Source organism: Stenella coeruleoalba (genome assembly GCF_951394435.1).
Source record: "Stenella coeruleoalba genome assembly, chromosome: 1".
Taxonomy (NCBI): Eukaryota; Metazoa; Chordata; class Mammalia; order Artiodactyla; family Delphinidae; genus Stenella; species Stenella coeruleoalba.
The window spans coordinates 170733017-170758212 of NC_137169.1; the positions used below are offsets into that span (position 1 = coordinate 170733017).

Consider the following 25196-nt stretch of genomic DNA (forward strand, 5'->3'; position numbering starts at 1 on the left):
ATAACACAACATTTTTATCAGTTACAGAAAATTCTCAGCCATTATCTCTTCAAATATTACTTCTGCCCCAATCTCCTTCTCTTCCCCAGTGTTTTATTTAAATTTTGCCCAGATATTCCTTATGCTTTAATTCTATATTTTATTTCATTTTTTGTTCTCTGTATTTGAGTCTGGATACTTTCTACTGACCTATTTAGTTTACCAATTCCCTCTCTTCAACTGTCTCCAAACTATGGCAAACCCATCTACTGAGTTTCAATTTTCACTTATTGTGTTTTTAATTCCAAATTTTCCATTTGCTTCTTTTCTATATAACTGGTTCCCTGGTAAAATTCTCCACCTTGCCACCTATTTTCTTGAACATATTAATCTTAGTTATTTTAAAGTCCATATCCAATACTTGGGGAATCTATTTATTTTTCTTGATCTTACTTTTTGGGTCTACCTGGCAATTCTTGACTGAATGCCAGAACTTTTCATGAAAAATTGTTCCAGAGCTAGACCTACCTTCTCAGAGGACCCATCTTATTCTCCGGCAGGCAGTGTGAATGGGATGGATCTACTCAGTTTAATCAAAAATTGAATTGACTTAAATCTTTGTAAAATTTAGTCTACTTCTTATTCACTCCCACCCAAAGCTTTTCAACTGAGAGTCTGGGGTGTTTTCTAGGCCCCTTTTATTTGGCAGTTCTGATACCCAATTTTTTCCCCTCTTAGCAGTGTGAGACTGCCAATAACTCTTCTTTGCTTTTCTTGTATTTTACGTTTGCTTCTTAGTCTGTTGCCCTGCACAGGTTACGAATTTGTCTCCTGCACATGGTGAAGGCACTGACTTGCAAGCTTCTCTAGGCTTCCCTTCTCTCAGGGTTCTTGTCCCTCAAATTCTAACTGACTTGGTTCTGAAATCCAGTTTTTATGTCCCCAAGTCCTTTGAGATTGCCAAAGCTCTAGTAGATTCCCTGACTCTTCACTGCTTGGCCACGTCTCGCATCCCCATCGCCCCCAAATCCACCTAGATTCCACAGTGGATTGAGAGGAAAGTGGCTTGCAGAATACTGGGCCTACTTCAATGACTTCTCTCCTCTCTGAGATCCTGGTCCCTCAAATCCCAGTTGACTCGGCAGATTTTCAATCCTTCAGACATTTTTAAAACTTAATTTAATCTGTGTTTTCTAAATTGATCTTAGGAGAAACGAATGCTCTGCTATTAGTTACTTCAGCATAGTCCAATGACCATTTAACTGTTAACCTGACCAAACATATACTAATCCCTATTCTTTTTTACTTCCATACTCCACATGGCTGTTCAAACTTTTACTGCTTTTCTCAAGTCACTACTCACTATTCCTCATCTTAGAAAACAACTCAGGTTCACACTTCACTAGGAAAACAAAAGGAGAGGATTAAATGTTCTCTTCCAGTTTCTCTTCCCTATACCTCACAATTTAAAAGGTATATTTATAATTGAAAATTGTATTTATTCATACTTAAGTTCTTTTCTGATGTCTTAGAAGAAGAAGTTTCCATACACTCTTCTCTCAATTTCAAACTATTCCACCTCCTCTCAGAGATTTCTCATTTATTTATCCCCAACCCCAAATTTAATCTGTAAATATTTGCTTGGGCCTGGCTACTTCCTCTCAACCAATAAATATAAACAAACACTGATTATCCTAAAAAATAAATACAACTTTAATTAATTCTGCCAATTCCTCAAGATCTTTCCTCTCCTCCATTAAAGCTTTTGGAAAAATAAATACAGTTTATATTTACTGCTTCTAAATCCCATCACTTATAAATTCCTAACCTACTATGCTCTGCCTTATTCTGTTACCATAATCAGTCTATTCTCTCTACTGTAACTTTTTTTGGTAGCTTTAGTGAGATGTAATTGACATATCACATTGTATAAGTGTGAGGCATACAACATGATGATTTGATACACTTACCTACTGCCAAATGATTACCACAGTAAAGTTAGTTAACACCTCCATCACCTCACATAATTGCCGTTTCTTTTTTGTGGTGAGAACATTTAAGACCTATTCTCTTGGGACTTCCCTGGTGGTGCAGTGGTTAAGAGTCCACCTGCCAATGCAGGGGTCATGGGTTCGAGCCCTGGTCTGGGAAGATCTCACATGCAGCGGAGCAACTGGGCCTATGCACCACAACTGCTGAGCCTGTGCTCTAGAGCCCACGAGCCACAACTACTGAGCCTGAGTGCCACAATTACTGAAGCCCAGGAGCCTAGAGCCCATGCTCCACAACAAAGAGAGGTCACCGCAATGAGAAGCCCGAGCACCACGACGAGGAGTGGCCCCTGCTCGCCGAAGCTGGAGAAGGCCCGTGCACAGCAACGATGACCCAATGCAACCAAAAAAAAAAAAAAAAGACCTACTCTCTAAGCAATTTCAGGAATATAATACAGTATTATTAACTATAGTCACCATGCTGTACATTACATCCCCAGAACTTACTCTTCTTATAACTGGAAGTGTGTACCTTTTGATGGACATCTCCCTATATCTACCCCCTCCCCTCACCAGCTCCTGGCCATCACCATGCCCCTATCATAACTTCAATATAAAATTCAATGAGCTTTTTCTCAATTTTCATCAGATTTGGCATATATGCAATGCCCTTTGTGCAATTATCTCCTTCTTTTGTGCCCAGGGTATCATTTTTTTTTTCTGATTCCTTAACTACCTCTCTAAATGTTTCCTCGTTGTATCTTAATTTTTTTCCCCCCAAACTTGCGACTAAATTGTAGACTTTCTCTTCATAGCTGTTACAAATCTCCACTAGAATGTTTCAGAAGGAAATGAACACTTTAAAAAATTTAGTGCTCATGTAGTCAAAACCAATTTGAAAAGGAATCATCACAGTTATTTATATGGTCTTTTTTTTTTTTTGGCCACGCCACGCAGCATGTGGGATCTTAGTTCCCCGACCAGGTATCAAACCTGTGTCCCTTGCAGTGGAAGCACGGAATCCTAACTACTGGCCCACCAGGGAAGTCCTATATAGTCTTAAGAATATTCGATGTGCACCCTTCAAGTCACATGGCACACATCAATCCTATAGTATAATTATTCTCGGATCCTTTAAAGCTGATCATATTCAGGTTTAAATGGTAGCCATCATGCATTCCTTCATTTCCTCAAGGCTTCAAGGAGGTAGCGGTACAAACATGACAAATATAAGATTCTTGATTACATGTCCATATATAATCTATTGCTAAGTAATCCATTTTGAATTTTTCCCTAAATGCAAGAGAAAAGAAAAACAAAGCAAAACAAAACCAAAAAAACTAAAATAAAAACATGTTCTTTTTCCTGACTTTCTTATTTTATTTCATGGTACCATATTTCTTGCTGCCTGAGCCAGAAACATGAGAGTCATTCTCTTTTCCTCATAGTTCCTGTATCCTATCTGTCTCCAGCTTTTACCTATTTCACCTCTAACATGCTGGCCCCTCAATTCCTCTCAAAATATCACTTACCCAGTTCAACTGCACTATTCACATAATTTCGTAGTTGCTTATTCTCCCATATGCAAAGCCACTCTACATAATGCTGCTATAGTCGTCTTTGTGAAACACTTTTGACTCTTGCTGCCTACAAAGGCAGGCCTAATCTCTGTGATAAAAGGCCTACAAGTCCCCCTCACCCACCGGACGCTGGGTTTCCTTCCAGTCAGTGACCCTCCTCCACCAGGCACTGGAACATCATTCTCGCAAGTCAACATTCAGGCCACGGAGCACCTCTGAAATCCACACATTTCAAACATTCCACACAGTCATACTGGTGGCAGAAGTATCTGTTCTGTCCAAGAGAACATTGCTTCTCTTTTACTTATGTGTATCATTGTGTTTTCATTTGACGTTTTAGCTGATAACTAAACACTAGTAATTCATAACTAAATGTTATTCAAGTTGTTGTCCTTGTCCTAAGACTATCCAAGATAAGGGTCCAAAGACTGTACACTTAAAGGATGGGTGGAATGAGATGTTCTCTCTATGCTTCCCTTATCTAGTTCATAAGTCAACTAGTTGTTCTATTTTCCTATCGGGTTAAATTGGCCACTGCCAATCATGTCTCCTAGTAGCCTCATCTATGTAAATCTGCATAAAAATAATTCCACTTCAACTTGCTGATTTAGGTATTAGTATTCTCAACTTGTAGGTAAGGGAATTGAGACTCCCTTGAGGCATTTAGTAAGTTGAGCAAAAGGTCATTTAGAAACAGGAGTTTAACCTAGTCTTTCTGAAGCCAAATTCCTTGTTCTTTCAAATATACCAACACTAACAACTCTTACCTATTTTTGCCTCTATTAAACTGTAAACTTCATGATAGCAGAAACCACATCCTTCCAAATTACTATTGGATCCAAGAGTCTAGCACAAAGTCTGAAACATTATAGGGACATAATAAATATTATTGAAGTAATGGGTGATGGACTAGCCCTGAGCAATACTGTAGAAGAGGTGACCTTTACTATAGGCACAACAATCTCCCCTAACTTCTTTTTACTCTTTGTTAGTATGTCTCAACCTTCCTAGTGCTTTGTCCCGCCCCATTTATTTGTATTTTAATATACAAATATCAATGTCAAACATTTAACAGATCAATATCGGTTTTGTTTTTCCAAGTGCATTTGTATTTAACCTTTATGTCCAAGTACTAAATGTGAAAGTAAATAAATGAACAAACAAACAGACCTTCAAATCCCAGTGTGCCTTCCTAATAACTCTAAGGAATAGGGTAAAGTGCCAAAGGACTTATTTATGAGTAGCAGCCCCTGCTCCCTCCAGAATGGGCTCAAAATTGGAATTGTTATGGCTATAGGTGCTGAAGGGCAGTCCCTGCAAATTGCTGGAAATGCAGAAGCTGGAAACGTTAGTGAAAAATTCAGTGTGGTTTAGTAAAACAGAACTTTGGCTGTAATTCTCTATATATTGGAGAGAGAAGTGCAAAACCCTTATACCAAGGCAGCATTGTCTAGGAACTCAATCACAGAATGCCTTTTCCTCATTTGAAAGTACGAAGCCATTCTGTTAACACTGTTTTGGGATCCCTTTATCAGGCAGAGTCTCCGGTTTGAACGCCTCCTATTTTTCATTTTCCTTTTGCTCACAGCCTCTGACCTAGCATGGTATTTTCTCAGTGTCACATGTTTCCTTTTGTAAATGAACATGAAGCTATCACAATGTACCATCAGCCAAATGGATGCCAGGAAGAAAGTCTATAGCATCTACTCACAATCGACTTGGTACATTTTGTACTAACAATTGACTTACTATAGTAATGAAGCAGGCTACCACCCAGCGTACAGTTAAAGTGACTTATTATAAAGAATGCTGATATTCATGAGAGAACAGAGAAAGACACATGGAAAATGACCCAAAGAAAGTTAAATGCAGATCTAAAACAGAACAGAAAATTTTGTTGTTGCCTGCATTGCCCTTTTACTTAAATCTCTATGATACCTTTTTGGAAGGAAACAAAAATACTTCTGTTATCAGTATTTCTGCTTGGAATGGTTTAAAGATTTATAACCGAGGGATGTTTCTTGGAATCCCTTTAGGTTGGAGAGAGAGTAATTCTCCAGAAGTTCTTATGTAGTATTGTAAAACATATTAACTTATTCATATTATTAATTTTTAGCTATATATTTGGATTCCACTCTATGTAAGAATAATTCTTTTTCATTAAAACAGGAGTTCTTAACCTTGACATTATTGACATTTGGGGCTAGATGATCCTTTGCTCTGGGGTACTGTCTGTGACCTCTACCCACTAAATGCCAGTAGGATCCCCCAACTGTGACAACTAAAAATGTCTCCAGGGACTTCCCTGGCAGTCCATTGGTTAAGACTCCATGCTTCCAATGTAGGGGGCGCAGGTTCCATCCCTGGTCTGGGAACTAAGATCCCACATACCTTGCAGTGTGGCCAAAAAATTAAAAAAAATAAAATATAAAAATAAAAATGTCTCCAGATATTGCCCAATGTGCCTGGGAACAAAACTGATCCCCAGTTTAGAAACACTGCACTAAGGCAGGGCATTATCCCTGCTACCTGACATTTATTCCTAAGGCAAACCATTAAAAGTTAGCCAAATTCCCTAAATAATGTAATTAGAAGTGTTATATCAATCCTATTTTTAAAATATTTTCTTATTTTATTTCCAAATTGAAATGTCCCACAACCATTCCATACATTAGTACTCTACTTAAGTTATAAAACCCATCTCAGTCTCTATTCAAGCTATAAAGTCTTCTCAGAAGCTTAATGTCAACACTTTTCAAAATTAGTAATACTGTATAATATAAACACACAATTACTGAGTATATACTCTCTTGGATTGACTTTCCAAATAGTTATTTACACCCATTTCATCTTCCTAGCTAGACCATAAGTAGCTCAAAGGCAAAACTGCTGCACGAGTAGACACTGGAGCGAGACAGGCTTGAGTTCTAGCCCCAAAAGAGAAGAGCTGTGTGATTTGGGACTATTTATTTAATGTCTTTAAACAAATCCCTACACTGGTAAAATTAAAATTAAAAGATCACATATCTCGGGCTTCCCTGGTGGCACAGTGGTTGAGAGTCCGCCTGCCGATGCAGGAGTCACAGGTTCGTGCCCCGGTCCGGGAAAATCCCACGTGCCAGTGGGCCAATCAGGCATGGCCGCTGAGCCTGCGCGTCCGGAGCCTGTGCTCCGCAACGGGAGAGGCCACAACAGTGAAAGGCCCGCGTACCGAAAAAAAAAAAAAAAATCACATATCTCGTAGTGTGACTGAAATGAGTAAATGAAATATAAGTCTTAAGACCTCTGCTTAGCATTTTTGTTCATTTAACAAACACACTGTGTACATTATGCATCAAGTACTTTTCTAAGCACTTCATAATCTAATTTAGTCCTCATTAAAAATTATAGGAGGGAGGAGGAGGGATAAATTAGGAGTTTGGGATTAACATATACATGCTACTGTATATAAAACAGATAACCAACAAGGTCCTACTGTATAGCACAGGGAACTATACTCAATATTTTATAATAACCTATAAGGGAAAAGAATCTGAAAAAAACATATAAATGTATGTATAACAATCAGTTTGCTGTACACCTGAAACTGACACAATATTGTAAATCAACTATACTTCAATTAAAAAAAAATCTAGGAGGAAGGTATAATTATTACCCTACATTTAATGTTGAGGAAATTGAGACCTAGGAAAGCTAAATAACTTGCCCAAATTCATACGGTTAATAAAGGAGAAGGGAGATGTGAATCCAAGTAAGCCGGTCCAGAGTCCTTGTCCTAACCATTAAGCCATACTTCCCTGCTGGTATGAAACAGGAACTCAGTAAAGTTATCAAGCGTTAAGTATTGCATTCATTTTTTTTTCTTTTGTACTTCTTCAAGACACTGAATAAGTACCAAGTACATAGCAGATGCTCAGCATTTATTGACGACATTAATAATGGAGGCTTGGGGCTTCCCTGGTAGCGCAGTGGTTGAGAGTCCGCCTGCCGATGCAGGGGACACGGGTTCGTGCCCTGGTCCGGGAAGATCCCACATGCCGCGGAGCGGCTGGGCCCGTGAGCCATGGCCGCTGAGCCTGCGTGTCCGGAGCCTATGCTCCGCAACGGGAGAGGCCACAACAGTGAGAGGCCCACGTACCGCAAAAAAAAAAAAAAAAAAAAAAAAAAAGAATGATGGAGCCTTGCTGGGATAAGCAATGGGTTTTATTTCTTTAACATGTCTTTTTCAAAGTTAAAATTTCAAAACTGTTATTTCATTTTGCATCTGGAGGCTTAGATTACCCTTGTACATAAACTTAAAATAATTTTGTCTAGGATTTTATCTAAAATATTTTATAAAAAACATACTGATACATCAAATGAGGAGTAAGAATGGAAAAGTGCTTCCAAAGAATCAGTAAAATTTACAGGACCCCTCAGGCTATACCTCAGCTAAGTTTAGTCATTTCAATCTCTATGTCATATAATTTTATTTTTAAGAAAACAGTTAAAATATTAAAATATACTAAAATAACATACATGATAAGAGTTTTCCCATAAATTTTAGACCAGGAGAGTTTTTCTCTTTGAAATAAAAACTTTAATAGCATACTTTTCTTTGGAAATTTAAGAAACATTTAACCTGTTTTTTAATTTAATTCCATTAGGTATTAATTGCACCTGTTCAATATAGAAGTGGTATATGATTTCTGGCAAAGAGCGTTTACTTAACACATGGTGAGAAGGCGGCATATCACTCAGCTTTAAAAAAGTTTTTTAAATTAAGTTTGTTTTCTTTAATTTTAGAAAACTAAAGAAATTGTAGAACATTAACATGTTAAAGTATATATATGAGAAATATAAAAACTATTTTAGGATGAAGAAGCTCAAGTGTAAGATATATGCGATAAAGAACTAAATGAGCCAATTCCCTGGCAGACTAAATGAGTAGGATCCATCACTAATAGGTCTTGAAAAAATAAAAAGAGAATATGTGGATTGTGTCCCTATTAGTACTGGTGACGTACTCTTCACTTTGACAGGAACCTGCATTACTGCCAAATATACCACTGGAATATAGCTCCATTTATCCTATTGAATAAATGTGGTGAAAATTCACACAAAGATCAATTGATGTTAACAAAATATCATAAAATAGTATCATTCACTACATTTATCAGACCTAAAACACATAAATACATACATGTAAACAAACAAAAAAATCTACTGAAATTTAAATAGAAAGGAAAAAAGACTAACCGTACTCACAAAACCATTTGACAGCTTAATAAACTGCATGACATTCTAAATGAGTGAGGAAGAGGAGTGCCTTCCTAACACATTCTATTTCCCTACCACACAGAAAATACAAGACAAGAGATAAGAGGGGGGCATGCATTCTGGAATACTTTACTCATCTTGAAATTATTTTCCATAAAAAGCCCCCTAGGAAGTTATTTCAGATTTTTTAGAATCGTGGGTGGATACTCAAAAACATTACAAAAATATTTAGTAAACCAAAATTCATGTTCAGTCACAACTGACGTCAGGGAAATGTTTGATTCAGAAAAGATGAGAGCAGCAGGGTCATTTATAAAAAAGAATATTTGCAACTTCATAATTAATCCAAGAAAAGATTAATTATGTTATAAATTAATCCAAGATGTTATAAAATTTGAAACCCATGAAAACTCTAGATAGCTTATGGATAGAAATCAGAGCGGTATTTATAATCTACAAAAATGGAGTATAAAATTATTTTTTTAATTCTCTCTTCATTGACGCAAAACAGGAAGCAATATCCTAGAAGAAAGGTATAGTTACACATATTTATGTATTTTATTCATTCATCCAAAATTCTCTGAGATTTTCCTACTATACCAGGCTCAAGACTAAGCACTTATTCTCTAAAAAGTGAAGAAGAAATAGGCCCCAAAATACATGTGACAAGTGTTTCATGGGGCATTTTTTGTTTTGCTTTTTTTGTTTGTTTGGTTGTTTTTTTGGCTGTACTGTATGGCTTGAAGAATCTTAGTTCCCAGGCCAGGGATGGAACCTGGGCCCCCACCACCCTGCAGTGGAAGCGTGGATCCCTAACTACTGGACCACCAGGGAAGTCCCACATGAGAGAGGTGTTAAGCAGAGGTCTGGATAGCTGTCAGGGGAGCAAAGGAGTGAATTGTGCCCAAGAGTATCAAAAAGACAGTGGAAGTACCATTCTACTGTTTCTCTCGAGCTGAAAAAATGAAGGATCCAATAATCTGCTCAACACAGAAATTCAGAATGGAAATTTCTTGTTTCCAAGGTGAAAAACTGAAAATAATCTCAAGTGCACAAACTACCCAAATAGAAAATACTTTGGCTCATACAAAGATTATATTTAAGAAATAAATGTCTTCTTATGTTGATATCTGAAATCATGTTAACAATAACAGATAATATTCATTGAGCAATTACTATGCGTGAGGCATGTAATGCTTCACATATGTCAACTCATTGAATTCTCTCAATGTCTCTAAGATGAGAAAAAGAAGACAGAGAGGAAACTTGCCTGAAGACACAAGACCAGTAAGTAGTGCTTTGCCTCTGAAGACCATGTTCTTTCATAAATATATTCTGCCTCCTCCCTGGAGATTCTGATGACCATGGAATTCAGGAATGGCTACAGGAGAGGGTAATGTATTTTCATAGTAATTTCTACATTGCCCTTGCTCCTAACAAAGATTCTCAGATTACATAGATGATGTTTCTCTACATACAGACTCAACACTATGCCTCTTATCCCAACATGTGCAAATAGGAAGGATGAATTCTAACTTCCTTTCCCAGGGAATTATTAACACTTTGTGTTGAGAGTCATGTCCTTTGAAGAGGCTTAATCCTCTGGATGGTCTCGAGGTGAGGGGATTTGAGACTGCTGCTTTGGAGAGACAAGACTGGAGGTAACAGGGCTACTTTCTTAAAACTCAAATGTGTTTGGGTTTTCTTAAGTTTCTACAAGTGTTGGAAAGTCATGCTTCTGGTGCACTGTGGGTGGCGTGATGACTACAGGATGGTCATGGAGTCTGGACTCTAAGCACCGTTGCCTTGAGCTCAGGGGTAGAGTCTCTCTGGCGTGGCATGTGATCACTGGGAAGACTACTCTGAGAGCTGTCCCAGTGCTTGCCAAAAGTGGAAAGCCAGGATCCATGCAAACAACATTTAGCCGAAGGTTGGATGCCAATGATAGCAGCCACCAAGGCTTATGGCAGGACCCACTCCTAATTTACAGGCAACTCTAAGTGCCTAGAATACCTGTAGGACCCTGGGGAGGGGGAGATCACCTACACTCCCCCACCTATTCTAGTGAATAGGTGCGATTAATGCGATTTAGGAAAATTAATGCAATTTAGAAAAATCATATAGGTGAGATTTCATGGACCTGAGTAATGTGGAGAATATTCGTTTCACTACACAGTGATGTGTGAACTCTTACAGTAATTACTCCATAGGACTGAAAGACATAAAAAAGAACACAGAATGATTCAAAAAGAATCGAACACTTGCAAATAATTAGTATCTGATGCCTGGTTTATATATGAATAGGTAGTAAAAATCGATAGTAAAAAAAAAATTTGTAAACGAACTTTCATGTTTAGTTTGAACAATCTTACAGATGCTCCACATGGTCCACGTGCATCCCCCAGATCACAAGTCCCGCATCAGTACTGATGCTGATTCATCCTCGACTCCACATCACCCCTGAAGGTAGGAGTGAAGCCAGTGTGTTTCTTCCTTCCTCAAGACCACGAGGGGGTACAAACCCAAGGTTCTTCCTGAATCCCCACCAGAAGTCAGGTGGTCTAGAATATTTTAAAAGTCTTCCATTCTGTTTGTATCACCCTGTTTTTGTACTTACATTCTTTGACAATATGTGAAAGATGACAATTTAAACTTCCTTTGTTTAGTAAACCAAAATTCATGTTCAGTCACAACTGACGTCAGGGAAATGTTTGATTCAGAAAAGAATACTAGAACAGCCGGGTTCTCAGTAACAATAAGCATTTATCCAAACTTCTTGCAGTCAACACACTTATAGTACACAACTCAACCAAAGCTCTTTGCAGGGGAGAGGGAAATAGTATTCACAATATTAGAGTAATGAAAAGCAGGGTATGTAGAGTTACCCTGCCTGGGTTCTTAGAAATGTCCTAAATAAAATCACAGATTAGTAAGTTGAGGGAGCATTAAACCATATTAAAATATTTAGGATATATCTATGTATATGAGAGGAAGAGTATATTTATGTACATGAGGGAACGAGTACACTATATTCATATGGGTATATGCAAACTACTTCTTTTTAAAATAAGACTATGGTGAGTCAGATGCAAATTTGAACTTCAAACTACCTCTTCATATGATGTGAGCATAAGAATACAGGGAAGGGCTGGCACCAGGGCAATGGGAACAAACGTACATGATACATTTGAACAAACTGAGATTAGCAAGGATGTCTGGGAAGGGGCTGTCTTGTTCTTGGCTTGCCCAGTGCTCTGAGGTGAAAACCAGGAAATGAGTGAGATGTTATGATTCAAATGTCAGCTCTGACTCCTCTAAAGATAGTTTACGGGGTGCTGCTGACTGTATTATGATGTTCTAGCAATGCAGTATGGTATTTCTAAAAGAAGCTAGTTAGAATAGGATGAATAATAAAAATAAAATCTTGGTATTATATTTTAAAAAAAAACAGATATAGGACTTCGCTGGCGGTCCAGTGGTTAAGACGCCAGGCTTCCACTGCAGGGGGTGCAGGTTCGATTCCCGGTCAGGGAACTAAGATCCCACAAGCTGCGCAGTGTAGCCAAAAAATTTTTTTCAAAAGTAAAGCAGATATAGGTGTCAACTATTTGATTCATGTGGCACCCTTGAGAAAGCCCCTACGTACACAGGTAAAGCTGAAAAACCAAATAGTAATCTGTCATTCTTTACCAATATGCAAAACTTTATGGAAATTTGCCTTTTTAGATAAATGTAGACACTGTCAACAACAGAAGAGAGGGTAATTTTCTATCATTCTTTTCAGATCTTAGGACATTGTTCACCGTTCTATCCTTGTCTATCTTTAAAGAACTTCTGTATACAAACATCCCAAATTCTGCTTACTTGGTAATCTGTATAGATCAAGCTCGGCAAGTAATATCATCAAAACTCCTCTTAGAAAAGTGACAGCTAACACCCATGCCTTTTCTCACTATAATCACCTACAACTTCTCAAAAATAAAATCGTTTGGCATTGTATATTGTCCCTCTACTTTTTCTTACCAACCTTATCATTGAATTTATTTCTCTAAGACTCTCTTTTGTTCTTTTTATCTCCTCCTGATTTCCTGTAAACTCATCAAGGTGATATCAAGGGTTGGCAATGATCTCCTTCCCCCCAAAAAAAATTTAATTCAAGAAAAATAAAATCAAATTACAAATGCTGAATAAAAATGTTAACAGAATGTCACAACACTATCCTTTCTCCAACAGTGATTAATCTCCAGTGGCTATTCCTTCCAAGCGTCCTTCACTTTAAAAAGGAAGCTTTCGGGAATTCCCTGGCAGTCCAGTGGTTAGGACTCCGTGCTCTCGCTGCCAGGGCCAGGGTTCAATCCCTGGTCTGGGAATTAAGATCCCACAAGCTGTGAGGTGTAGCCAAAAGAATAAAAATTAAAAACATAAAAAGAAAGCTTTTTGGAAATCAAGGGTCCAACCTGTGTTGTGTACACTGTGGGGATCTAAAACGTACCTGTTCCCTATTTCATTAGATGAATTAATATCTCATGTTCATTTTTAAGTAATATTATCAATATCAACTCAAATAGATTTAAAATGACACTTGCAGCATTACTCTCTTCCTTGTCCTAATTACAATAAATAAGCACAGGCAAAGTGCCTGGGGCCTATGGGGAAAGTAGCTAAGAAATCAGATCCAGACCAGTTGAAGGTGACTCAGAGTAGAATTTGACTTGTTATAGGACTCATCTCAAGCATGGTAAAAACCATTCTCTCTCTAAGACAGAGCTCTGCACTGATAGTCAAAGGTCAGTAACTTGCATGGTTGGCGAATCACGGACACAGCCTTTAGTTGAATTATGAATGGCTTTACTAACGGTACAACCTCTAGAGTTTTAAGGCATGTGCTTTTCTCAAGGTCATGGGGGGTACCACTTTTTTTTTTAATCATTTTTTTAACATCTTTATTGGAGTATAATTGCTTTATAATATTGTGTTAGTTTCTGCTTTATTACAAAGTGAATCAGCTATATGTATACATATATCCCCACATCCCCTCCCTCTTGCATCTCCCTCCCACCCTCCGTATCCCACCCCTCTAGGTGGTCACAAAGCACCAAGCTGATCTCCCTGTGCTATGCGGCTGCTTCCCACTAGCTATCTATTTTACATTTGGTAGTGTATGGCTTCCAATTTGGATTCTCTTTTTTCTTTTTTCTAAAAAATAAATTTATTTATTTTATTTATTTATTTTTGGCTGCGTTGGGTCTTTGTTGCTGTGTGCAGGCTTTCTCTAGTTGCGGCAAGCAGGGGCTACTCTTCGTTGCGGTCCGCGGGCTTCTCATTGCGGCAGCTTCTCTTGTTGCAGAGCATAGGCTCTAGGTGCGTGGGTTTCAGTAATTGTGGCACATGGGCTCAGTAGTTGTGGCTCACAGGCTCTAGAGCGCAGGCTCAGTAGTTGGGGTGCACGGGCTTAGTTGCTCCGCGGCATATGGGATCTTCCCAGACCAGGGCTTGAACCCGTGTCCCCTGCATTGGCAGGCGGATTCTTAACCACTGTGCCACCAGGGAAGTCCCTGGCTTCTCTTTCACAGGAGCCTTTCTCCAGTGAACTCTCGTTTAATTGATGAAAATGCAAAGAATTATAAAAAGCAAAAGAATAACTTAAGAAAATCTTTGGCAAAGGAGTGATTAAATGGGGTAGATTGATGTATGAGATAAAATTTAGAAAATAAACCCCTGGTCCAGACTAGATGTGAAGAAATTGTCCTTGCTCCCGTCACCTCTCCTGAGAAGCACTGCTAATCAAAAACTCTTACCATTAGATTCCACCTCCCGGCCCCCTCCTTCCAACTTTTACCAACTTCCTGGACACCCTTCATTCACTGAAGGCTTGAGCCCAGAGCCCAAATTCTTCATTCCTTAATATTTAACCTCTCTCTATGGGCCCATTTTAATTGCGATTTCAACAAGCTCAAGTCCCTCCTATTCTTTTTTTTTAACATCTTTATTGGAGTATAATTGCTCTACAATGGTGTGTTAGTTTCTGCTTTCCCTCCTATTCTTAAATATAAAAAGCATACTCTATAGTCACCTCCAATATATTTAACATACTATGGCCAGAACAAATATTTTTTTAAATAAAGAGCCAATCCTGTGACTTGTGACTCAAATGCCATCAAATTCTTCCCACTGCATTTCTGATAAAATCTCAGTCTTGTTGTATGAGTGCCTGTCCTCTTTCACCTTTGCTGTGTGTCTCTAACAGTTTGGGACCTCACAAGCAATCTGCCCTTCGCTCGCCTTTGAACATGCTGTTTTCTCTGCCTGGGATTCTCCCTGCTCTCAGCACTAAGATTTTCTTCCTTCAAGAACCAGTGTAAATGCCATTTCAGCCAGAAAGACTTCCCTGTTCCCCAGACTGGTAAATTGCAATCTCCATTCTTTCCCCCAAACCCGTCCTGAGGGGTAAATGGCCATTCCCATATTTTAGCAATAATCTACAACTTTACCCAATGCGTTATCACAATACTTATCCATCCTTCTTTGTATTCCCAGCTCCACGACCCCTAGTCATTTGCATGGTAAGATTAACCAGGAAAACTGCATTTTAAAACGTGGAAGGATACTGCCACCAAATTAATTCAACATTATCCTCAGGCTTTGGTTCATATCATTTCAAGCTGTCCCACACCAGTTTCTATAGCTATTTGCACACATAATGAACACACTTAAAGCCATAAGAATTAAACTGCATTTTTAAAAAATCCAAAGGCACAATACCTCACAGAGGCAGCTAGTTTAAAGTCTTAACTCGGCCATCTTTCCAAAATAGAATGGAAATGTCTTTGAAATCCAAAACTCTGTCCTAGGACAGTCATTTTATCTGATCCCAAGTACTCCCAATTAATGTAAAGTCAAGGTAAAACACTATTCTGACAGATAAAAGAGCATCAGAGAACCATTCAAAATGTTATCATTCAAAGATGTAGACAAAGATTATCACATCTGAAAAAGGGACAGCCCCAGGTTTGTCAAGGAACTCAGGCAACTGAAGAGTGAATCATAATTACGTATTTTCAACAGAAAAGCAAATAAGGGCACTTACGCATGTCACCGAAGGCCCCCTTTGTTACTTTTGTGGCACGTAACACCACTACTGTGAACTTGTGGGAATAATGGTGCTCCACCTGGAAAAAAAAATTCATAATGAATTTAAAATAAGCCTGTAATATAGGATCCAGGTAAATTGTTTTCATTGTTTCCTTGAGACTAATTGAAAATACTCCAGTTGAAAGGAAGTAACATGCATACCAGAAACATTCTTTGATCATGAGGCTTTTCCTTTTTTGATCCTTTCCTCTCTCTGGCACAGAATGATTGAGAAGTTTATATCATGCTTTAAAATGTCACTGCAGCTTGACTGTTAGGACTTCTTTGCAGTCCCTGCTTTACAGGGTTTACCAAGCCCTTGGGAAAAATGTAAATCAGGACTGCAGGCTTTCTAGGCGCACAATCAGGCTTTGTACTAGGTGATAAGCAAGACCTGCCTTAGAAAGGTGAAGTCAGAGCAAGATGTTTGCATTATCTAAATGTGTTTGTTTTTATTGTTACTGTTCAATGAAAGTCTTTTTTTGGTATAACATTTCCAGAGCAGTTTTCAAAATCCTTCGGATCCAAAGCAATAACCAGCAAGCTACTTATATTAATTTTAATTTATTTGTTAAAACCATATGTGACAATGTTAAAAGTTTCTATTAGCCTAATAGCTTGCATGCACATAAGAAGTATTAACAGGTAGAAGACTTTATTAAACACTTCACGTAACTGGATATTAGTTCTCAAATGATTCTACTCACCAAAACAGAATGGGAAAGCGGAAACTCACAAAGTTCTCTGAGCAACTGAAACGATTACAAAATCTTTATCTAAAGCTCAAGCATTTTTGTTTAATCTTAGGAGAGGCCCACATTTATAAGTTACTCCTACCTTTCATAATTTTAATAGACTTGCTTAACTTGTTAAAACGTCCATAACTGGGTTACCCTGGTGGCGCAGTGGTTGAGAGTCTGCCTGCAGATGCAGGGGACACGGGTTCGTGCCCCGGTCCGGGAAGATCCCACATGCCGTGGAGCGGCTGGGCCCGTGAGCCATGGCCGCTGAGCCTGCGCATCCGGAGCCTGTGCTCCGCAACGGGAGAGGCCACAACAGTGAGACGCCCGCGTACCGCAAAAAAAAAAAAAAAAAAGTCCATAACTAATTAAAAAGAAGCTAAGATACTGACAATACTGAGAAGTGAGTCTAAAAGTAAGGAGGCAGAAAAAAATTATAAAAGTGGACTCATAAGGACCAGCAATAGTGGGATATAGGAGCAAAAGTTATACAGCATTCAACAGTTTCTGAAGATATCACTCTATCAACAGAGTAATATATGTCCAGATTTATAACACAGCATCAAGAAGAGGTGAAGTCATGAATAATGAGCATACCTTGTTTAAAAAGGCAGAGAAGCATATAAAATCTTTCAAGGTAATTTTTATTAAAGTCAAAGAGAAATGCCTTCTATTTTCAGAAGGGCTCTGAATTGCCAAAGTTTTATTCTACATACATGAAATTATCAATCATAAAAAAATGAGTGCTTAAAAAAAGGCATATTGCCTTATACTACAACCAAAAATCACATGCACTCCTCCCACCAAAAAAAAAAAAAAAAAAAACAGAGAAAGAGAGAGAGAATCCAGAGAATTCCCTGGCGGTCCAGTGATTAGAACTCCATGCTTCCACTGCAGGGGGTACAGGTTCATTCTTGGCTGGGGAACTAAGATCCTGCATGCCGCGCTGTAGCCAAATAAAAAAAGAGAGAGAATCCACTATCATAATTAGAAACTTCAACACCCCTCTATCAGAAATGAACAGATGCAGTAGGCAGAAAATCAGTAAGGACAGAGTTGAACTCAACAGCACCATCAGTCAACTAGATATAATTAACACTTACAGACTACTTCATCCAACAGCAGCAGAATACATATTATTCTTAAGCTAACATGGAACAAAACTTCAATGTCTACTCTCACAATGGAATTAAACTAAAAATCAGTAACAGAATAATAGCTAAAAAAATCACAAAGTACTTGGAGATTAAACAACTACTAAATAACATAAATGTCAAACAAGAAGTCTCAAGAGAAATTTTTAAATATTTGGAACTAAATGAAAATGCAACGACAATTTATCAAAGTTTAGCGGGATGCAGTGAAAGTAGTGCTTAGAGGGAAATTTACAGCACTGAAACATATGTGTGTGTGTGTGTGTGTGTGTGTGTGTGTATACATATATACATACATATATATGAAAGACCTAAAATCAATCATCTAAGTGTCTACTTCAGGAAACTAGAAAAAGAAGGGCAAATTAAATCCCAAGTAAGCAGAAGAAAAATTGTAAGAACTGGAGGAGTGAATAAAATTAAAAATGGAAAATCAATAGAGAAAATCAATGAAATCAAAATTTGAAAAGATCGATAAAATTGATAAGCCTTTAGCAAGGCTAAGTAAGAAAAAAACAGAGAGAACACAAATTATAAATATCATAATTGAATGAAGGAAGTTCATTACAGATCATATGGACATTAAAAGAATAAGAAAGGAACACTATGAACAATTCTAAGCCCACAATTTCAAAACCTAGATGAAATGGACCAATTCCTTGAAAGACAAAATCTGCCAAAATTCACACAAGTAGAAATAGACAATCTTAATAGGCCTATGTTTATAAAGAAATTGAGTCAAAGTTTAACTTTTCAAAACAGAAAACACCAGGCCCAGATGGATTCACTGGTAAATTCTACCAAATGCTTAAGGAAGAAATTATACCAATGCTTTCCAATCTCTTCCAGAAGATAGAAGTAGAGAGAATAGTTCCTAACTCATTCTATGAAGCCAGGTTTATCCTGATAACAAAACCATACAGAGGCACTGCAAGAAAAGAAAACTTCAGACCAATGTCTCTCATAAAGAAAGATATAAAAATTCTCAACAAACTATTAGCAAATAAAACCCAAAAATGTATAAAAGGAATTGTAACCACAACCACATGGTATTTATCCCAGGTATGGAAGACTGGTTCAGCATTTGAAAAGTAATTATTGTAATCCATCACATTAACAGTCTAAAGAAGAAAAATCACATGATCATATCAATAGACACAAAAAAGTATTTGACAAAATTCAATACCTATTCATGATGAAAACTCTCAGCAACCTAAAAATAGATGGAAATTTTTTCAACTGGATAAGGAACACCTATAAAAATCCTACAGCCAATATCATAGTTAATGGTGTGAAACTAGAAGTTTTCCTGAAAAGATCAAGACAAGGATGCCCCCTCTTACCACTTCTTTCAACATTGTACTGGATGTCCTAGCTAATGCAATAAGACAAGAAAGGGAAATATAAGATGTATGGATAGTGAAGGAAGAAATAAAACTGTCTCTGTTCACAGATGACATGATTGACTATGTAGAAAACCCAAGTGAATTGATTTTTAAAACTCCTGGAATTAGAAGTGATTATAGCAAGGTTGTAGGTTATAAGTTTAATATGCAAAATTCAATCTTTTTCCTATATACCAACAATGAACAGGTGGAATTTGAAATTAAAACACAATACCATTTACATTAGCATTGCCCACACACACAAAAAAAGAAAAACTTAGGTATAAATCTAAAAAAAATGTACAAGGCCTATATAAGGAAAACTACAAAACTCTGATAAAGGAAAGCAATCAAGAGCTAAATAAAAAGAGAAATATTCCATGTTCATGGATAGAAGACTGAATATTGTCAAAATATCAGTTCTCTCCAAATTGATCTATAGATTCAAGGCCATCCCAATCAAAATCTCAGCAAGTTATTTTGTAGATATCAACAAACTGACTCTAAAGTTTATATGGAAAGACAAAAGACTCCAGAATAACCAACATAATGTTGAAGGAGAAGAATACACTTGTAGGACTGATGCTACCTGACATCGAGACTTACTATAATGCTACAGTAATCAAAACAGTATGGCATTGATGAAAGAATAAACAACTAGATCAATGGAACAGAATAGAAAGCCCCAAAATAGACCAACACACATATAGTCAACTGATCTTTTACAAAGGAGCAAAGGCAATACAATGGAAAAAAGATAGCCTTTTCATCAAATGGTGCTGGAAAAACTAGACATCCACATTAAAAAAAAAAAAAAAAAAGAGAGAGAGAGACAAATGATATCTGAGCCTGAAACAGAATAAGCAAATGTTCTTGAAAATCCAATTTAGGGATTAGCTTTCCCCACTAAAGAGAACTTTTCAATAATTATCATATATAATAGGACATACTCCCCAAATCATCTATGCTATTTTTCCATATCCTAGAAATTTAATACCACATGGGTTTTCAAATGCCGAAAAACTCCCTCGTAGGATAAAAATGATTAGCAATTCTCATCTATTATTTAACATTTTTTGAAACTGTTACAAATGTATTCATATGTCAAATGTTTATTAATAACAGGTACAGAAAGATGAAATTTTTATTAGAAGGATTCATTGAGTATGAACCATCTGTTACACATTCTAATAGATGCAAATTCTCATTTTCACAACAACCCTATAAAATAGATGTTATTATATGTACTTATAGATGAGTAAAGTGAGAGGTTAAGTAATTTCCCAGTATCTCACAGACAGTAAAAGTTAAAACTGAATTAGAATCCAGTCTTCCTGTCCCCAATGTCTTTACTCTTTCTATATTCCTTTACTTATAGAGAATAATAATATCAACATCAATACCTAATAGCAAAAAAGGCTATTTCCATTTATTAAAGTTATACAGATATTTACAATCTAGTGCATTATATCTGTAGTTGATCTAAAGTCTCTCTAGAGGAGACCTTCAAGATGGTGGAAGAGTAAGATGTGGAGATCACCTTCCTCCCCACAAATACATCAGAAATATATCTACATGCGGAACAACTCCTACAGAACACCTACTGAACACGGGCAGAAGACCTCAGACTTCCCAAAAGGAAAGAAACTCCCCACATACCTGGGTAGGGCAAAAGAAAAAAGAAAAAAGGGACAAAAGAATAGAGATGGGACCTGCACCAGTGGGAGGAAGCTGTGAAGGAGGAAAAGTTTCCACATACTAGGAAGTCCCTTCACTAGTGGAGATGGGGGGCGGCGGGGGGCGGGGGAAGCTTCAGAGCCATGGAGGACAGCGCAGCAATAGGGGTGCACAGGGCAAAGTGGAGACATTCCCGCACAGAGGATCTGTGCTGACCAGCACTCACCAGCCCGAGAGGCTTGTCTGCTCACCCGCCGGGGCGCGCGGGGGCTGGGAGCTGAGGCTCGGGCTTCGGAGGTCAGATCCCAGGGAGAGGACTGGGGTTGGCTGCATGAACACAGCCTGAAGGGGGCTAGTGTGCAACAGCTAGCAGGGAGGGAGTCTGGGAAAAAGTCTGGAATTGCCTAAAAGGCAAGAGACCATTGTTTTGGGGTGCGCAAGGAGAGGGGAATCAGAGCACTGCCTAAACAAGCTCCAGAGATGGGTGTGAGCTGTGGCTATCAGTGTGGACACGGGAGACAGGCATGAAATGCTAAGGCTGCTGCTACAGCCACCAAGAAGCTTGTGTACAAGCACGGGTCACTATCCACACCTCCCCTCCCAGAAGCCCGTGCAGCCCACCACTGCCAGGGTACCGTGATCCAGCGACCACTTCCCCAGAAGAACACATGGCACACATCAGGCAGTTGCAACGTCATGTTGGCCTCTGCCACTGCAGGCTCACCCCACATTCTGTACCGCTCCTTCCCCCTGGCCTGAGTAAGCCAGAACCCCTGAATCAGCTTCTCCTTTATCCCCGTCCTCTCTGAGTGAAAAACAGATGCCCTCCGGCGACCTATACGCAGAGGTGAGGCCAAATCCAAAGCAGAGGCCAAGGAGCTGTACAAACAAAGAAGAGAAAGGGAAATTCCTCCCAGTAGCCTCCAGAGCAGTGGATTAAATCTTCACAATCAACTTGATATACCTGTATCACTGGAATACCTGAATAGACAATGAATCATCCCAAATGTGAGGCAGTGGACTTTGGGAGCAACTGTAGACTTCAGGTTTCCTTTCTGCATCTAATTTGTTCCTGGTTTTATGTTTATCTTAGTTGAGTATTTAGAGTTTATTATCATTGGTATATTTGGTTATTAATTTGGTTGCTCTCTTCCTTTTTATATATATAGATATAGATACAGATATTTTTTTCCTTTTTCTCTTTCTGTGAGTGTGTATGCTTCTTTCTGTGATTTACTCTGTATAGCTTTTCTTTTACCATTTGTCCTACGGTTCTGTCTGTCCATTTTTATTTATTTTTTTCTTTCCTTATTTATTACCTTTTAATTTTTCTACTTTTTAATAATTCTTTTATTTTAATAAATTTACTTTATTCTTTCTTTCTTTCTCCCTTTTCTTCTGATCCATGTGGCTGACAGGGTATTGGAGTTCTGGCTGGGTTAGAGGCCTGTGCCTCTCAGGAGGGAGAGCTGAGTTAAGGACATTGGACCACCAGAGACCACCTGGCTCCATGTAATATCAAATGACAAAAGTTCTCCCAGATATCTCCATTTCAACGCTAAGACACAGCTCCACTCAATGACCAGCAAGCTACAGTGCTGGACATCCTAAGCTAAACAACTAGCAAGACAGGAACACAACCCCACCCATTAGAAGAGAGGCTGCTAAAATCATAATAAGCTCACAGACACCGCAAAACACACCACCGGATGGGGTCCTGCTACCAGAAAGACAAGATCCAGCCTTACCCACCAGACCACAGGCACCAATCCCCCCCACCAGGAAGCTTACACAACCCATTGAACCAACCTTAGTCACTGAGGGCAGACACCAAAAACTTGAGAACTATGAACCTGCAGCCTGTGAAAATGAGACCCTAAAAACAGTAAGTTAAGCAAAATGAGAAGACAGAGAAACACACAGCAGATGAAGGAGCAAGGTAAAAACCCATCAGACCAGACAAATGAAGAGGAAATAGGCAGTCTACCTGAAAAAGGATTCAGAGTAATGATAGTAAAGATGATCCAAAATCTTGGAAATAGAATGGGGAAAGCACAAGTGATGTATAACAAGGACCTAGAAGAGCTAAAGAGCAAACAAACAATGATGAACAACAAAATAAATGAAATTAAAAATTCTCTAGAAGGAATCAATAGCAAAATAACTGAGGCAGAAGAATGGATAAGGGACCTGGAAGATAAAATAGTGGAAATAACTATGGCAGAGCAGAATAAAGGAAAAAATGAAAAGAATTGAGGACAGTCTCAGAGACCTGACGGACAATATTAAATGCACCAACATTCGAATTATAGGGGTCCCAGAAGAATAAGAGAAAAAGAAAGGGACTGAGAAAATATTTGAAGAGATCAGAGTTGAAAACTTCCCTAATATGGGAAAGGAAATAGTCAATCGAGTACAGGAAACGCAGAGATTCCCATGCAGGATAAATCCAAGGTGAAACATGCCAAGACACGTATTGATCAAACTATCAAAAATAAAGTACAAAGAAAAAACATTAAAAGCAGGAAAAACAACAAAAAACATACAAGGGAATCCCCAAAGGTTAACAGCTGATCTTTCAGCAGAAACTCTGCAAGCCAGAAGGGAGTGGCACAATATATTTAAAATGATGAAAGGGAAAACCTACAACCAAGATTACTCTACCCAGCAAGGATCTCCTTTAGATTCGACAGAGAAATTAAAACATTTACAGACAAGCAAAAGCAAAGAGATTTCAGCACCACCAAACCAGCCTTAAAACAAATGCTAAAGGAATTTCTCTAGGCAGGAAACACAAGAGAAGGAAAAGACCTACAATAAAAATGCAAAACAATTAAGAAAATGGTAATAGGAACATACATATCAATAATAACCATAAATGTAAATCGATTAAATGCTCCAACCCAAAGACATAGACTGGCTGAATGTATACAAAAACAAGACCTATATATATGCTGTCTACAAGAGACCCACTTCAGACCTAGGGAAACATACTGACTGAAAGTGATGGGATAGAAAAAGATATTCCATGCAAATGGAAATTAAAAGAAAGCTGGAGTAGCAATTCTCATATCTGACAAAATAGACTTTAAAACAAAGACTATTACAAGAGAAAAAGAAGGACACTACATAATGATCAAGGGATCAATCCAAGAAGAAGATATAACAATTGTAAATATTTATGCACCCAACATAGGAGCACCTCAATACATAAGGCAAATGCTAACAGCCATAAAAGGGGAAATCGACAGTAACACAATCATAGTAGGGAACTTTAACACCCCACTTTCACCGATGGACAGATCATCCAAAATGAAAATAAATAAGGAAACACAAGCTTTACATGATACATTAAACAAGATGGACTTAATTAATATTTATAGGACATTCCATACAAAAACAGCAGATTACACTTTCTTCTTAAGTGCTCATGGAACATTCTCCAGGATAGATCATATTTTGAGTCACAAATCAAGCCTTAGCAAATTTAAGAAAATTGAAATTGTATCAAGTATCTTTTCTGACCACCACACTACAAGACTAGATATCAATTACAGGAAAAATATGTAAAAAATACAAACACATGGAGGCTAAACAATACACTACTAAATAACGAAGTGATTACTGAAGAAATCAAAGAGGAAATCAAAAAACACCTAGAAATAAATGACAATGAAAACACACGACCCAAAACCTATGGGATGCAGCAAAAGCAGTTCTAAGAGGGAAGTTTATAGCAATACAATCCTACCTTAAGAAACAAAAAACATCTCAAATAAAGAATATAACCTTACACCTAAAGCAATTAGAGAAAGAAGAACAAAAACAACCCAAAATTAACAGAAGGAAAGAAATCATAAAAATCAGATCAGAAATAAATGAAAAAGAAATGAAGGAAACAATAGCAAAGATCAATAAAATCAAAAGCTGGTTCTTTGAGAAGATAAACAGAATTCATAGACCATTAACTAGACTCATCAAGAAAAAAAGGGAGAAGACTCAAATGAATAGAATTAGAAATGAAAGAGGAGAAGTAACAACTGACACTGCAGAAATACAAAGGATCATGAGAGATTACTACACGCAACTCTATGCCAATAAAATGCACAACCTGGAAGAAATGGACAAATTCTTAGAAATGCACAACCTTCCGAGACCGAACCAGGAGGAAACAGAAAATATAAACAGACCAATCACAAGCACTGAAATTGAGACTGTGATTAAAAATCTTCCAACAAACAAAAGCCCAGTACCAGATGGCTCCAGAGGCAAATTTTATCAAACATTTAGAGAAGAGCTA

At 37.9% G+C, this 25196-nt stretch overlaps 1 protein-coding gene across 5 annotated transcripts in view; it reads right to left on the reverse strand.

Moving 5' to 3' along the window:
• The window catches only part of PLA2G4A (phospholipase A2 group IVA), a 189157-nt gene that overhangs the window by 98006 nt on the left and 65955 nt on the right, over positions 1-25196 (reverse strand). For all 5 annotated transcript variants that reach the window (XM_079928237.1, XM_079928236.1, XM_079928238.1 and 2 more), the window contains one exon: positions 15897-15978. In XM_079928237.1, the coding sequence (XP_079784363.1) occupies positions 15897-15978 (82 nt within the window). The remainder of the gene's footprint in view (positions 1-15896; positions 15979-25196) is intronic.